This window comes from Microcebus murinus, chromosome 6, assembly GCF_040939455.1.
Source record: "Microcebus murinus isolate Inina chromosome 6, M.murinus_Inina_mat1.0, whole genome shotgun sequence".
Lineage (NCBI taxonomy): Eukaryota > Metazoa > Chordata > Mammalia > Primates > Cheirogaleidae > Microcebus > Microcebus murinus.
The window spans coordinates 87,171,397-87,187,697 of record NC_134109.1 but is presented as its reverse complement, the minus strand read 5'-3'; the positions used below and the strand labels follow the sequence as shown (position 1 = coordinate 87,187,697).

The window sequence follows — 16,301 nt, the reverse complement described above, 5'->3', positions numbered from 1 at the left end:
TTTGCTGGGAACCTGTATAACTCCAATCCTACTACTATTAAGATCATGTGTACCTCTCATCTTCTACTTTCCTCTTCTCAAAACCTGACCTAGTTGTTTTATTCTAATCTGTTATGGGCCAAGAAATGGACTTTAAGTGAGAGTCCAAATTCTTACTTTGTGATAAATGTAAATCAGAAATATTTTTATTTTATTTTCAGATTCAAGGGTGCATTCTGATGGTTTGGGTTGCTATTCTTCTGTCTTATTGAACAGTTTTAAGTGAAGTTTTTTAAAAAATTTATTCTATGATAAATCTTAGATAAAAGTTTTTGGAAATCTTTGTTCTAAGCTAATAAAACTATTAGAAAAGAACTGATTTCCAAATGGATACAGCAGGTTTTATAACTATAATTTAACCCAATTCTTTCTTGAGGAGATAACAATTAAGCTAAGATCTGAAATGATACTTAATAGTTAACCAGAGGAAGAGAAGTGGAAAGAGAAGGGAATAGTATATGAAGGTGGGAAACTTGTTGAGGGTCAGGCCAGGGTGGCTACAGCAAAATGAATGAAAGAGACCTTGATAGGAGATAAGGCTGGATGCATAGTCAGGAGTTAGATTTCGATGATTTTGAATTTGATTTTAAGAGCGATGGGAAGCCATTTTTGAGGAGAATGAGATAATTTACATTTTATGAAGGTTATTCTGTCTGCTTACCATGAGAACATTGGAACTTGAAGGTTAAAAGGAATGGGAAGGCTGTTAAATTTTGTGGAGAGGTGAAAGCGGCTTGGTGTAGGGTAGGGTGATGGGAGGAGATGAGGGGAAGGTAGATGGGTTTGAGATTTATTTTGAAGGTAGAATCAATAAGGACTTTTTATGTTCCAACAAAGATATCTTTCATTGTTTATGCTGTTCTTGCATGTGGTATTCTCTTAATTTTCTCCTGTTTTGTCTAGTAGGCAAGCTCCCATTTATCTTTCAAAACCCAGTCTTGACGCCATCGCTATCACAGCATCATCCTGTGTGTAATTGGCTTATTAATTCCTTTTTTTAGTTTGATCAGTTCCATCGTAGTCAAATGTAGATTATAAGAATTAAGAAGTGAATGAATCATTAAGAAATTTAATTACTATCCAGAGTTTGATCCTGTTCCTAAAAGAAATGTTCCAAGTGGTTTTCATACGTTAAACATGACCGAGTGCCAGTTTAATGTCTTCACACGAGGAAGTAGTTATCCACCAGAGGGCGCACATTGCAAAGTCACTATTGCGATTATTGAAAACTTCATCCTGTGTTGACGAATTTTTGAGCTTTCCAAACACACATACCCACACACTGTGCTCTGCGTACTTTTCTTCATGCCTATGCCTGTATGAGACTTTATAGAATTTTCCATAAATATCTCATAAAGAAATTTATTAACTGTATTTGGATTTAAAAATAACTCTAGGCCGGGTGCGGTGGCTCACGCCTGTAATCCTAACACTCTGGGAGGCCGAGGCGGGCGGATTGCTAGAGGTCAGGAGTTCAAAACCAGCCTGAGCAAGAGCGAGACCCCGTCTCTACTATAAATAGAAAGAAATTGATTGGCCAACTGATATATATATAAAAAATTAGCCGGGCATGGTGGCACATGCCTGTAGTCCCAGCTACTTGGGAGGCTGAGGCAGAAGGATCGCTGGAGCCCAGGAGTTTGAGGTTGCTGTGAGCTAGGCTGATGCCACGGCACTCACTCTAGCCTGGGCAACAAAGCGAGACTCTGTCTCAAAAAAAAAAAATAACTCTAATACTGTTCTTGTCCTTGTCTTTTTGTGTTTACTTCCATGTACTATTCTTAATTTGACATAAACTTGCCCTTTGTGATGACTTGTAACAGAGGAGGAAATAATCTCTATCTTGTGGTATCCTAAAGTAATAATTTTCATTATACCAACCATGTGTATTTTGTAATACTCATTATTAGATGGAATATCTTAGAACTATTTAAAACTTGTTTATATTGCTCCACAAAATAACTTTATTCCAATTTTTCCTTCTGCTTTATTGTTTTTCACTAAAAACTGAATTCACGTGTTGGAAAATCTCATAAAACTATATAAACCCGGTTTGCTTTACTTATTTTGATTTATTATAAAGCTAGTTGTTACATTAATACAAGCAGCTATTGTATTGTGGAATGCATAAGACAAATATTCTTATTAACATATAATTACGTTTAGCATTATAGTATGTCATAAGTAGATTACCCTCCTGGCTAGTTAGACCATGTTAGAGCAATGAAATTTAGACTTGGGGAGTAGAAAGAATTAGATTACAGAACCAAAGATTAATAATTGGAACACATGTACATTAGATTTTTCTCAGGTTCCATGACCAATGAAAGTTTAACCACTATAGAATTGGGGTCATGTATGGTTTTTCCATCTTAACAGTATTCACATTTTAAAGTGCAACATGTAGATTTCTTTTTTTTTTTTTTCCCTAATATCTCTTTCTTTTCAACACACAGGAATACTCTGAAGATAGCAACTCTGAGCCAAATGTGGATTTGGAAAATCAGTACTATAATTCCAAAGCATTAAAAGAAGATGACCCAAAAGCAGCATTAAGCAGTTTCCAAAAGGTTTATATTTTTTCCAGTTGATTCTGTGTCTTAAAGTTTCTTTTTTAATGATGTATTAGCTTAAATAAGTCCCAAGTGATTTTACCTCAGAAACATGTTTTGAATACTTACTGATAACCCTGTAAGGTAAGTTTGCATTGTACAGCACAAGTAAATATTTCAAAAGAGCTATCCTATCGTTTTTCTGATCAAGCTTTCTGTGGAGCAGGGCCATTGTCCTGAAAAGCTAGTACAATTCTGGCAGGAGAACCAATGTGATGATCAGTAGATATTATCACCGCAATCCTGTTCCTTCTTTTGGGATAGCTCACACAGGTGTGGTTGCACTATTATAAATAGCTTGATTTCTTGACATGCTGATATACTTTGGATTATTTTTACCAGAGGAAATTTAGGAGGACTAGGACTGTATAATAATTAAGATATAGTTCTTAATCTTTTGATGAAGGAACTTCAAAATACACTCAACTTATCCATAAGTAAGCATCTTAAGACTTGTCTGTTTTTTTAAAGCCTGTAAAAAGTGACATTGAGAAATGGTGAAATCCTTGGAGAAATGTTCTTCATGCATATGATGCAAAATTAATTCTAAATTTAGACATTAGATGTCATTAGAAAATAATGTATTGATAATTAAGGTAGACTAAAAATTTCTTCCCTTTTGTAGGTTTTGGAACTTGAAGGTGAAAAAGGAGAATGGGGATTTAAAGCACTGAAACAAATGATTAAGATTAACTTCAAGTTGGTAAGATTTGTTTTGAGGGAAATTAAACTGATAGAGATTCTATAGGTATAAATTACCTCATCACACCAAAGTACCATTATTATCTACTTCTCTGAAACAGTTCTTTTGATATGTTTTTATATTTAGTTTGCTTTGCTGTTAGGACTACAATATTACTACTCAGCAAAAATATTCTGCATAGAATACAAAAGTTTTCTGTTTGAGAAAACTTATTCTTTTAGCTACATGGGCACTATTTGGCTTCATTATTAATAGAGTGACTCTTCCATAAGCTATTATTATTTATTTTGGAGTTTAAGTTCCTCGTCCACTGACTAGGCCCCAAAACCTTAGCATCGTGCTTAACTCCTCTCTTTTTCTGTCACCCCACAAATAATCCATTGTCAAATCCAGGTGGCATTATGTATCTTCCAAATATATCCAGTATCTGACTGCCACTTACCATTTCTATCTCTGCTACTCTGGTCCAAGCCAACATCATCTCTCACATGGATTATTGCAATAGCTTCTTAACTGGTCTCCTTATTTTCATCCTTGTCCTGTTCTCTACAAGTAGCAGAGTGATCCTTTTAAATGTAAGTCAGATTATATCATTTCTTTACTCCATATCTTCTAATGGTTCCCAGTGCCCCTCAGTAAAATCCAAAATCCTTAACATGGCCTACATGGCCGTATGGTAAGCTTACCTTTGGCTGCCTTTCTAACCTTTTTTCTATTTGTTCTTTTACTAGGCTCCTTGCTATCCCTCGTGTAGTCCTGTGTAAGGGCTTGCACTTGCTATTTACTCTGCCTCAAATGCTGTTCTCTTAGATAGCTATATGGCTCTTTTCCTCATTTGATTCAAGTCTGTTCAAATGTCCCCATATATCAGGATGAACTTTTCCTGACCACCCAATATAAAGTGGCATCCTTCCCATCATCATTTAATTCTGCTATTTTTCTTCTTTGTGTATGTTCCCATTTGATCTGTTTACTTCTTTATTGCCCCTCTCCACACCACCCCCTCTCCCAGTAAGTTGTAAGCTCCATGAGAGCAGGGCATTATTTTATTCACTGTTACATTCCTAGTACCTGTAATAGTGTCAGTCATTTAGTTGGTACTCAGATATTTTGTTGAATGAACTCATAGATAAGATGGAATTGTCATGACATTATACTCTCATAGAATGCCAATCCTCAGTTTCTTTAAACTGGCCAAACGAAATTCAAGTGTACAGAGTAGAAGTGGGAGGGTGGGGGAGAATCAGTTGGAAGGACTAGGGTACAAACATGAATCTCATATCTCTAAGATTAGAAGAACTTTTTCTTTTTTAAATTTTTTACTGACCAATTATTCATCAGTCAAGAAGAACTTTTAAGAGAAAAATGAATTTGGTGCTCAGGTTAGCAGAGAGTGGAACTTGGAAGGTGCAGGTACTATGACAAATGGAAAGATATCTGATAATCAGTTACCACTTTCTTTTCCTATTTCTGTATTTCCCATATGCCTCCTCTCTCTCTCCATTAGCTGCTTCTCTATGTAAAAATGAACTCCTTGGCTAGTGCATTTATCTATTAATCTTACATCCTCCTCTTTTTGATAAACTCTTTAATAGGAGGGGCTCTCCCTGGCATCTTCTACAAAAGCAATCCATAAAATGCTTTACTTGATTTCTTCCTCCCAAAATATCCAAACTGTTCAAAACATGTTAAATGTTATTGAGTATATTGCATTAATTATAGCTAAAGAAGGAAAAATATCTACATTGCCTTTGCCCTCTGTAGTTTTGCTCTGATATTCTTAGAGCATATCTATATTGCACATAGCCCCTGTGCTTTCTTTCCATTTATCATTTGTGAAAATATTAACACATATAATTACTGTATTTAAATTAATAACTTAGAAGGTTATGAAAGAAGCACCAAGTGTTTCCAGGGACAGACTTTTAACTATACAATTATAGTGACATTAGAGGCTGAACTTTGAAGGTTCTATGATTTGAGATACTACCAAGAGTCCCTATAGAAATCTGCTCTCTTAACATACTTGCAGTGGTTTAGTTTTTGAGTCTATTTAAACACTAAACTACCCTTAACACTTTTTTTGCCATTTTTCCTTGAGCAGAGTGGGAAGGAAGTAAGGGAGTTGGGGCTATTAGCTTTTTATGTTATTTTGTCTATCTTATCTATCTTTTGTTTGCTCTAGCAGCGTGTATAAATGAATTGTGATTCACAAGAGTCATTTCACCTTCCATACCTGTGCCCTCTCATTTTCTAGTTAGATTGAGAGTAGGATCCGTGTTGTATGTAGTGGTTTTAGGTAGTAAGAAGTTGGAAGGGTTCATCATCACCTTCCCTGAATACTGACCATTTTAGCTAATCTTCCTTCAGTCTTTAATTACAGTAACATAATTTTTTAAAATTGAGCTTTAAAGTTATTATAACATAAGGAAATGAATTCAAAACTGTAACTTTTTGCAAAAATCTTTTCAATCCCAAGATATAATCTCAAAGTTAGGACAATCATATTCCTCAGATTTTCCTTTTGCTACAACAGATGTACTATAACTTGGGTTTTAGAAGCTTATTGATAGGATGTTACCCATTTACTCTATGAAACCTGCATACTTGGGAGACAGAAGTAGTTTGAGACATATACATACATAACTAAAGCTTTTCTCATTTTTCTATTCATTTTTGTCCCACCACTTCTGTTTTCTTTTTTGTAATTCGATTCTTGCTTAGAAGGTTTCAGGAATTCTTCTCATGTTTTTTATCCTTCATACTGTCTCCCAGGACAGAATATATAGTCATAAGCAGGAAAAATTGCAGTATCATTAGTTTATTCCTCACCCTAATAAACACACATGTTCAATTAGGGAAAAAAGCTTTTATATCTACCAATACTTCACATCTTTAATTAAAAGAATAGAACCAAACTCGGTTAAAAAATATATATATATATATAACAGTTGGAGATTGTGGGAACTATGGATTTAGGTTTTAAAAACAAGCTCATAGGCCGGGCGCAGTGGCTCACGCCTATAATCCTAGCTCTCTGGGAGGCCGAGGCGGGCGGATTGCTCAAGGTCAGGAGTTCAAAACCAGCCTGAGCAAGAGCGAGACCCCGTCTCTACTATAAATAGAAAGAAATTAATTGGCCAACTGATATATATATAAAAAATTAGCTGGGCATGGTGGCACATGCCTGTAGTCCCAGCTACTCGGGAGGCTGAGGCAGAAGGATCACTTGAGCCCAGGAGTTTGAGGTTGCTGTGAGCTAGGCTGACGCCACGGCACTCACTCTAGCCTGGACAACAAAGCGAGACTCTGTCTCAAAAAAAAAAAAAAAAAGCTCATAAATTGACTTACATGATATACCTAGAAATGGTAAGCCTCCCCCAAAATAGTTAACTGCTAGAAATTTCACTAGTACTCCTTAATTTTTCAGATCTTTCATGTTTATTGGAATAACCCACAATAATACAAATAGTCATGCAGGGAATAGCAACAGTAGCTATACCTACTATTGAGTAGAGCCTTAGGTGGCAGGACTTTTCTTGATACGAAGTGAATATCAGGGCTTGACAAGATTCTTTCACTTCATATTTTTGTGTGCAGCCAGCCAGGTATAGGGAGAAAAGAAACATGTAACTTCTGTTGGAGAGCTTCCTGATGAAGGGGTAAAACTTCAGGGGAGGTTATAACTAATATCTGCATAGCTAGTTCCCAAGTCATTATTTGTATATTTTGGTCTGTGAATATTTTAGTAGTTTTTGTGATTTAAATAAATGTATTGTGCAGTGATGAACAGTATCTGAAATTTGTAAAATTTAGAAGTTGTGTTGTTTCATAGACTAACTTTATAAATTTGGTTTGTATATCTGAGTAATCATTTCAAATTTAAGATAAAATATTCATGGTATTCCTATCGTATATAGTTCCTCTTTTATAAAACTATGTTATGAACTATTTGAACTATATTTCAATTATGTAATATTTTCTATAATCTTAATCATGTGTATGTATTTTAGTATACAAATATATATCTGATAACTCATTTTACTTCCCTTACAGACAAACTTTCCAGAAATGATGAATAGATATAAACAACTATTGACCTATATTCGGAGTGCAGTCACAAGAAATTATTCTGAAAAATCCATTAATTCTATTCTTGATTATATCTCCACTTCTAAACAGGTTAGACTCAATTTTACCTGTTGGTACTATCAGTGTGTTTATTAATTATAGTAATGGATTTGTTCTTTTAAAAAGAAAAGGCCTAGAGGTTCTATTTAAGCAGTTTGTCTTCGGATACTAAAATAATCTGCTGACAACTTTTTAAGCTTCTTTTAGACTCCCATACAGTTATTGTCACAGTCCCTTCTTATAAACTCCCTTATCACTTCAGCCATTCGGAGGTGTTAAATAACTTAATACTGAATCACAGGTTGTTTGTGTAGATTTGAATAGCTTAAGATCCTTGAGAAGCACCTGAATTTTTATCAGTTAGTGGTTGGCTTTCCTCAATAGGTGTTCAATAAATGTTTCTACAAAGGATGGGTGGATGGGGAAAGGAAGTGCTAAATGATGAAAGAACTAAATGAGCAATGGAAGTTATAGTGCTTTTGTTAGTCTAAATTTTTGTTAAGGAAAGCAGTGATGCTTTTACATTTATATAATTTTTATTGTTGAGATAATTTTTAATGGGATTGTTCAGATTTTTTTAAGCAACATAGTCCTCAGTTTTTATATTCTCTGTATCATTTAATATTTCTTAGTACATTTTGATACTTCTTGTATTCATAATGAAAAAATGTTCATCTCAGCATCTCAAAATCAGCCTCTCATTTCCTGTCTTCTCTACTAGATGTCTTTTGTTTTTTTAATTTCTTGAGGCAGCTTATTTCTACTCTTTACATTTAAAATGTATATAATGGAAATAGAGGATGGTAAACTTATGTGTTTTGTGAGAATGTTAGCACTTAATGGCAGTGATTCTAGAGTTAAATTATATACCATGGGGCTTTTCTTAAGTGGGAAAATGTTTTCCAAGTCTTTCAAACAAGTGTCATCGAAACATTTTTGATACACTATTTATAAATGTGCCAGATGTTGGGTAAAGGGGTAAATTACATGATTTTAAAACTTCATATTTTTGTATATTTTTATGTGCTATCATATGTAAGCTTTTTGTATTTTAAAATAGATATTGGGTGGGTGGTACTCTGTCTTATTCAGTATACCATCAGTAGTCATGAATAAATAGGTAGCCTTTCCTGAAAATATGAAACTTTCCTCTTCTCATGGTCTTCTTACTACTTGATCCTATCAAGTAGAGACTTAGAGAATCAGATATTCAAACAAAGGCAAAGGCAGAAGTTGGAGGAGGAGGATGAGCAGGGGAGTTTATCAAGATGAAAAATAAATAGTGATTTCCATGAAAAAAATGTCACACAGATTGGTGAATTGGTGGTGATTAGAGACAGGTAAAATTGCACTAAACTTTTCTCTCAAAAAAAAAAGGAAAGAAAAAAGGGGAGGGGGAGGGGAGGGAAAAAAAGATAAGCTTTTCTCTCTACCAACTCCAAGGTTTTCTAGTAATTTAAAAGCTGAATGGTTCAGTTAATCAGTCTCACTTGTGGAAGAATTTTGAGAGAACAAGCTTATTCTTTGTTTCTTTAGCAACTTGCTTAGTTTTTGGCACATTGTAGGTACCAAATAAAGGTTGAGTAAATAAAACATGCACTGTTAATAACAGTACAACTAGTTGTATATGCACATCATTTACTTCCATAACTATAAAATGAGTTATTAGATTAGGAAGGACAAACCTATACCATTATAGGTTATACTAGTATAATAGTATAGGTTACCATTAGAACTTATGGCAATAGGTATGTATGGAAAAAGTGTTTTCTGGGTTTTATAAAACGAACATTAAAAACAGATCTTGGTACATCTTGTAAATTTGCTCTATATTTTGCTTCAGTTTTGTTAATTTTTTGGACTATAGAAGACGTTCAATAAGATACAGATAGTGTATCTTATGTGTATTAAAGTTCAAAGATGCACTTTAGTTTGCTCAAATTAACTTTATTAACAGGTACAAATTTGCTGTTTACAATTATAGAATTCTGATTTTTTATGTCAGATGGATTTACTGCAGGAATTCTATGAAACAACACTGGAAGCTTTGAAAGATGCTAAGAATGATAGACTGTGGTTTAAGACAAACACAAAGGTAACAATTACAAGTACTTACAACTTTTTCTTTTGAAAAGTGGGTGGGTGTCCTTAATAAACCCTCCTAAAGTTACACACCTTTTCATGAAATCTTTTGATTTTAATAAGTTTACTTTCTTTCAGCTTGGAAAATTATATTTAGAACGAGAGGAATATGGAAAGCTTCAAAAAATTTTACGCCAGTTACATCAGTCCTGCCAGGTAGCATTCTCTTATTTTTTCTTAATATTTCCTCTAAATAATAAAAAAAGCATAAGAAATAATCATATTCAGATATTGGTTAGGAATGTTTTTGCTTAAGCATCATCCCAAAAGCAAAATTTGAAAAATAAGTTATAAATATGCTAATTTTTATGAGTATTGTATTTCTTTCTATTTTAATCCTAATTTCAACTCTTTGTGGAATGAGGTACTGGTATATAAAAACAGGCTAGTCATAATATTAAGAATAAGCCTTGATATATTTAGTTATGCACCCTATGAAAATAGAGCCAGGATATTATAAACTTATAAAGATATTTTATATTCTGGTTTATGATATATGAATCTTCTGTAGCAGCAGTGTCCAATAGAACTTCAAATGATGCTGGAAGTGTTCTATATTTGTGTTATCCAGTGTGGTTACACTAGTTATGTGTAGCTATCAAGCATTTGAAATGTGACTAGTGTGACGGAGGTAGTGAGTCTTTAATTAATTTAAATTTGAATAGCTGTGTGGTCAGGACAGCAGAGCTGTATAGATTTTAAATTGGGTTTCATTTTGCATTTTATGTTTTGTTTTAGTCAAGTCGTTCAATATTAGTTTAAATTTTATGCAGAAGTACTGTTTTAAATATTAAGCTCTTCCAGTACCTAATACTGTTATTTTAATAATATATATGTCATTTCAGTGGATGGAGAAAACAATCAGGTAACTGTTCTAAATGGTTCACCTACAGATATTTTTATTTAATAGTTTTGCCTTATAAAGCATAACAGTTATTTATGAATCGTTTCTTACCTACACATTCTTAGGAAAGTTTAGTCTGATTCATAAACAATTGTAGGTTCAGTTTCATGTGAAATGCAAACGTTAGAGAAGCCATTTCTGAATGAAAGAAGGTCTGTCAGTATGTATATAAGGAATATCAAAAAACCCTCTGAAGAAGTTTTGCTTGGTTTCTTTAGGAACACAAGAAAAATGCTATCTGGGCTGGGTGTGGTGGCTCACGCCTATAATCCCAGCACTTTGGGAGGGTGAGGCAGGAGGATCACTTGATGCCAGGAGTTTGAGACCAGTCTGCCAACATAATGAGAACCATCTCTTCAAAAAGTGCAAAACTTTGTTGGGCATAGTGGCATGTTCCTGTTGTCCCAGCTACTTGGGAGACTGAGGCTTGAGGATTGCTTGAGCCTAGGAGTTTGAGGTTACAGTGAGCCATAATGATGCCTTTGCACTCTATCCCAAGCAACAAAGTGAGACCCTGTTGTAAAAAAAAAAGAAGAAGAAGAAGGGGGAAAAAATGCTGTCTGGATTGTAAATAGCATTATAGTACTTAGTATTTTGATGGAATTATGTTCAGGCAGAGATGCATGATCTGAATTTACAAATTATTTTGCATATCATATATTTTAGTCTGGTTATGATTCATTAGTGAATAAACAAAATTTTAAGTTGGAAGACCCAATAAACAGTAAATTTCTGTTTAGTGTATGATACTTAAGAATATCTGACTATTGGCGATATGCCGCATATCATGGCCCACATTTTGTGGACTGTTGGTTCTCTTTAAAGATGAGCTCAATGTCACCACCTTTGTGATTCCTTTGATATCCTCAGGAGTGTTAGTCCCTTTCTCTCCTAGGCACTTGATTCATGCTTCACCTAGAATCATTATCATTTATATTGTAATTTATCTGCTTGCAGATTAGTCTTCTACTAGATTGTGAACTTTCTGAGACCAGGAACCTTGGCTTATTTAACTTTGTATTTCCCTAAGGTAGACCCAGTGCCTGCACATGGAAGGCACTCAGGAAGTGCTTTTTGATTAAGTGGATCGAAAGCAGTTGTGAAGATTTGGGGAAGACCAAAATAAATCTCCTAGATAAAAATGTAAACATTAAAACATTTTATACATATAGTAGTCCTTTCTCATTTGTGGTTTCCCTTTCCATGGTTTTAGTTATCTGCAGTCAACTACAGTCTGAAAATATTAAGATGTTTTGAGAAAGAGACTACATTCTCATAGCTTTTATTACAGTATATTATAATTGTTCTATTTTATTATCAGTTTATTATTAATTTTTCTTACTGTGCCTAGTTTATAAATTAAACTTTATCATATGTATGTAGAGTAAGTCCACATTTCATGTCATTGGAAACTTTGACGTTAAGTGAAATGATGTACAGCAGGTCTTCAAAACAACATTGGTTTGTTATAATGTTGATGAGGGAGAATAATTGGTTTTATTATACATCATTTCACTTAAAGTCAGTTTCCACAACCTATTGATAAGGTTAAGTTCAGATCTACTGTATAGGAAAAACATAGTATATATACGATTCAGTACTATCCACAGTGACAATGGGGGTCATGGAATGTATCTTCTGTGGATAAGAAGGTACTACTGTACAGAAAACTTCTGGCACATCCAATAACTTTTTCCTTATCCAATAACTAGAAAGTAGAAAGAATGTGTTGGTTTCTTTTGGGCCATTAGAAGTGGTGTTTTTAGTACTCTGGTTCCCAATTAAAATTTGCATTGCATTTTCACAGAGAAATAGTATTATAAATGTAAAGTTCCCAGGCTAAGAGAATGGTCTGAATTCTTTCTTGATTGAAGTTAAATATTTGCTTTTCTAGACTGATGATGGAGAAGATGACCTGAAAAAAGGTACTCAGTTATTAGAAATATATGCTTTGGAGATTCAAATGTACACGGCACAGAAAAATAACAAAAAACTTAAAGCACTCTATGAACAGTCACTTCACATCAAGTCTGCCATCCCTCATCCACTGATCATGGGAGTTATCAGAGGCAAGTTTGGTTTGGAGAGGGTGGGCAATGACTTAGGAAGATAGCAGGGTGTTTAATGTAACTCTTGCTTTTTGGAACTAAGGTATATACCTTGGGGCCAGTTCTATTCAGGTTATAGAATTAAAAGACTGAAAGTACTGACATAATTTTCATTGACCTCTATAAAGTGGTCACTCTTACTATTATATTACTGAAAGTATTCTCTTATGTTTTATTCTTTACAGAATGTGGTGGTAAAATGCACTTGAGAGAAGGTGAATTTGAAAAGGCACACACTGATTTTTTTGAAGCCTTTAAGAATTATGATGAATCAGGAAGTCCAAGACGAACCACTTGCTTAAAATATTTGGTATTAGCAAATATGCTAATGAAATCGGGAATAAATCCATTTGACTCGCAAGAGGTGTGTGTGCTTTAATTGTTAATTTCTCTTATTAGCTTTGTTTTGCGGAAATAAATGTAATTTCTTTGTACATAAACAATTTTTTTTTTTTACTGTGTTTAGGCCAAGCCGTACAAAAATGATCCAGAAATTTTAGCAATGACGAATTTAGTAAGGTAAGATTTTATATCTCAGTTAAGGAAAATTTCCTGAAAGCAATAAAGGAGAGAGAGAGAACTTTTAAGAATTCAGTTATGTTCAGCATTTGGTCTTTTGTATTTTCATATGAAATCATGGAAGTTTGTGAAATTTTTATCTTCTGAAGTAATTTATTATGCTCTTTTCCATAGTTAAATGATTTTGTAAAGTATCCATTGCTTAGTTTTCTTATTATCCGTGTGTTTGTGTGGGTGAGTGTGCACATGCACCTACTGTTTTTCAGTAGAAAACTGGATGTCTTAAAATATTATTTTACAGTGTTTACTGCCTCTCCCTCCCTTAATCCAAAATGAAATTATGAATTGCTTCAAAAAAAGTGAAGAATTTTGAGTAAAACAAGACTGCATAAATGTATTTCTTTATGCATAAACATATATTTTCTCAATGACAAGATGACAATATCATTTAAAATGGATAATTTTCTGAAGTGGAGGGTGGGAAGGCAGGGGGATCATACTGGTAAGAAACCCCAAGGATTTTTTTAATTCTCTTGTGGAGAGAGATGTGAATAATGATGGTTAGCCACTGAAGACTCTGCCATAATCAACTAATATTAAACAAAATTATAGAATATCAGACCAAACAAAATGCCCAGAAGAGAAGGCCTATTTTTGCAAAAAGAATCCGTGAACAAGAGAAACTTTCCTCTGGGCTAGGAATAAATAGAACCCTAGTCTTTTGTGAGCTTTCTTTGTAGGGAATTATAAAAAACTTACTAAGTTTCTTTAAATCCTTTATTTTTGGTTGTACAGCTGAGTTTACCAAGGCCATAAAAATGTAGTTAGGAACATAGGGCAGTTTTTTTCTTGCAGATATATGTAGGTAATTTAGATGATCAGATATTCTATTAGTAGTCTTTTCGCATTAGAAAAAAAATACTAAGTTAGTTACAAATTATGTAGTCACATATAAATTTTATATACTTAGAGAAAATAGCTTATTTCATGATACTAAGTTCCTTTGTAAAATGTCCTCATTTACTTTGTTGTTATTTGGCTATGACTTTTACAAGTTATTAGATGTTTTGTTTTGAGGAAACCTTAATTTTAGCTGTAAAAAATTAAAATCAGGTTTTTTTAGGGGGACTAGGAATGGCTAGAGGAATAAAAACCTTAAATCACCACATTAAAAAATTAAGTTTTTTCTTTATTGTTAACTTTATTTTAATATATGCTATTGAATCAGGTTTAGTTTTACTTAGGAAAGGAGACTTCTCCATCTTTATTTCAAACAGTTTCTTTCATCTGTATTTATCCAAATTAAGAGCTGATTTGGTTAGGGATTAACTTCATAATACTTTTTAAAATTGCTTATAATATTAAATTGCTAAGCAGTAATTTCAACTTTTAAAATTCTTAAAAAAATATTGAGGGGGGATGGGATAGAGCAAACTGGCTGAATAGAAACCTCCAACGATCATCCCTTTGCATGAACACTAAATTCAACAACTATCCACGTAAGCAAGGACCTTTAGAAGAACAAAAAATCAGGTGAGCGATCGTACTGCTTGCTTTTAAAATTATATATCAAGGAGAGATGCACTGAAGAGGGCAGAAAAGATAATCTCGAATTGCCAACACCACCCTTTCCCCATCCCCCAGCAGTGCCATGCCAGCACCCCAAGTGGAGACAGAATCTGTGTGCTCAGGGGAGGGAGAATGAAGTGATTGTGGGACTATGCATTGAAACCCAGGGCCGCCCTAACATAGGGGGACACAGCACAGGGCAGAATTCTGCCAGTGCCCGCAGAGGGAACATTTAGACCAGCCCGGCAAGAGAGAAATACTCTGCCCAAAAACCCATGTTCCAGCTAGCCCCCCCACCACCAGCTGACAAAAAGAAGCCTAGGAACTGGTCTAAATTCGTATGGCAATTGGGCCACAAAGGCTACAGTTCTTGAGTAATTCCTGCAGCTGTGCTGGCTCATAATCTGTGGACTTGGGATGTACATGACCCAGTGAGACACCAGTGATGGTTCCAAAGCCAGTACTAGTGCCTGTGTTACCCACTCCCCCACCAACTATAGGCAGTACAGCTCACGGACAGTCTTCTACCACTTGGAGAAAAGAAAGGGAAGAGTTCAGAGGACTTTGTTTTGCACCTTGGATACCAGCTCAGCCACAGTAAAATAAAGTACCAAGCAAACTCCTGAGGCCCCTGAGTCTAGGCGTTAGTTCCTAGACAGCATTTCTGTATCCACCTTGGGCCAAAAGGAAATATGCTGCCCTGAAGGGAAGGACCCAGTCCTGACAGGATTCACCATGGGTTTTGAGTGAGACTGAGTTAGATTCAGATGTGACCTCGCGCTAGTAGCCACAAGGTAGTGTCCATGTCACTCCTTCCTCAACTCCAGCACACTAAACAGAGAGTGAGAGACTTTGCTGGGTAATCCAGGGAATTCTCCTTACCCAAGTCCACCAAGGTGGTATTACCTACCAGTAGTCCGTAAGAGTCACAGCATTAATGGGCTTGCAATACCCTTGGTCCTAATACAGTTGCAATGACCAAAGGCTTAGATCAAAGCACTCAATTCCCTTTGAATACCAGGAAAGCTTTCTCAAGAAAGACAGATTCAAATAAGTCCAGGCTGTGAAGATTAAAACAAATACCTAATTCTTCAGTGCCTATACATAAAAAAAAATCCATAAACATCAGGAACACCTGGGAAAACATGACCTCACCGAGCAAACTCAGTAAGATACCAATGATCACTCCTGAAGCAATGGAGGTATGTGACCTTTCAGGCAAAGAACTCCTGAAGAAGCTCAATGAACTTCAAGATAACACAGAAGAAATTCAGAAGCCTATCAGAAATTTAATGAAGAAAGCAAGGTACAGTGACTCACTCCTCTAATCCTAGCACTCTGGGAGGCCAATGCAAGAGGATCACTTGAGGTTGGGAGTTCAAGACCAGCCTGAATAAGAGCAAGAACCTGTGTGCACTGAAATTAGAAAAAAAAAAATAGCTGGGCATAGTGGTGTGCACCTGTAGTCCCAGATATTTGGGGGGCTGAGGCAGGAGGGTTGCTTAAGGTTGCTGTGAGCTAGGCCAACACCGTGGCACTCCAGCCCAGGTGACAGAGCAGGACTCTGTCTCAAC

At 35.0% G+C, this 16,301-nt stretch overlaps 1 protein-coding gene across 2 annotated transcripts in view; it reads left to right on the top strand.

Moving 5' to 3' along the window:
• The window catches only part of COPS2 (COP9 signalosome subunit 2), a 36,669-nt gene that overhangs the window by 9,092 nt on the left and 11,276 nt on the right, over positions 1-16,301 (top strand). The window contains exons 2-9 of one of the 2 annotated variants that reach the window (XM_012763522.3): positions 2,496-2,609; positions 3,277-3,354; positions 7,411-7,536; positions 9,470-9,580; positions 9,706-9,783; positions 12,426-12,600; positions 12,825-13,003; positions 13,106-13,158. In XM_012763522.3, the coding sequence (XP_012618976.1) occupies positions 2,496-2,609; positions 3,277-3,354; positions 7,411-7,536; positions 9,470-9,580; positions 9,706-9,783; positions 12,426-12,600; positions 12,825-13,003; positions 13,106-13,158 (914 nt within the window). The remainder of the gene's footprint in view (positions 1-2,495; positions 2,610-3,276; positions 3,355-7,410; positions 7,537-9,469; positions 9,581-9,705; positions 9,784-12,425; positions 12,601-12,824; positions 13,004-13,105; positions 13,159-16,301) is intronic. The other variant, XM_012763523.3, reaches the window with a different exon arrangement.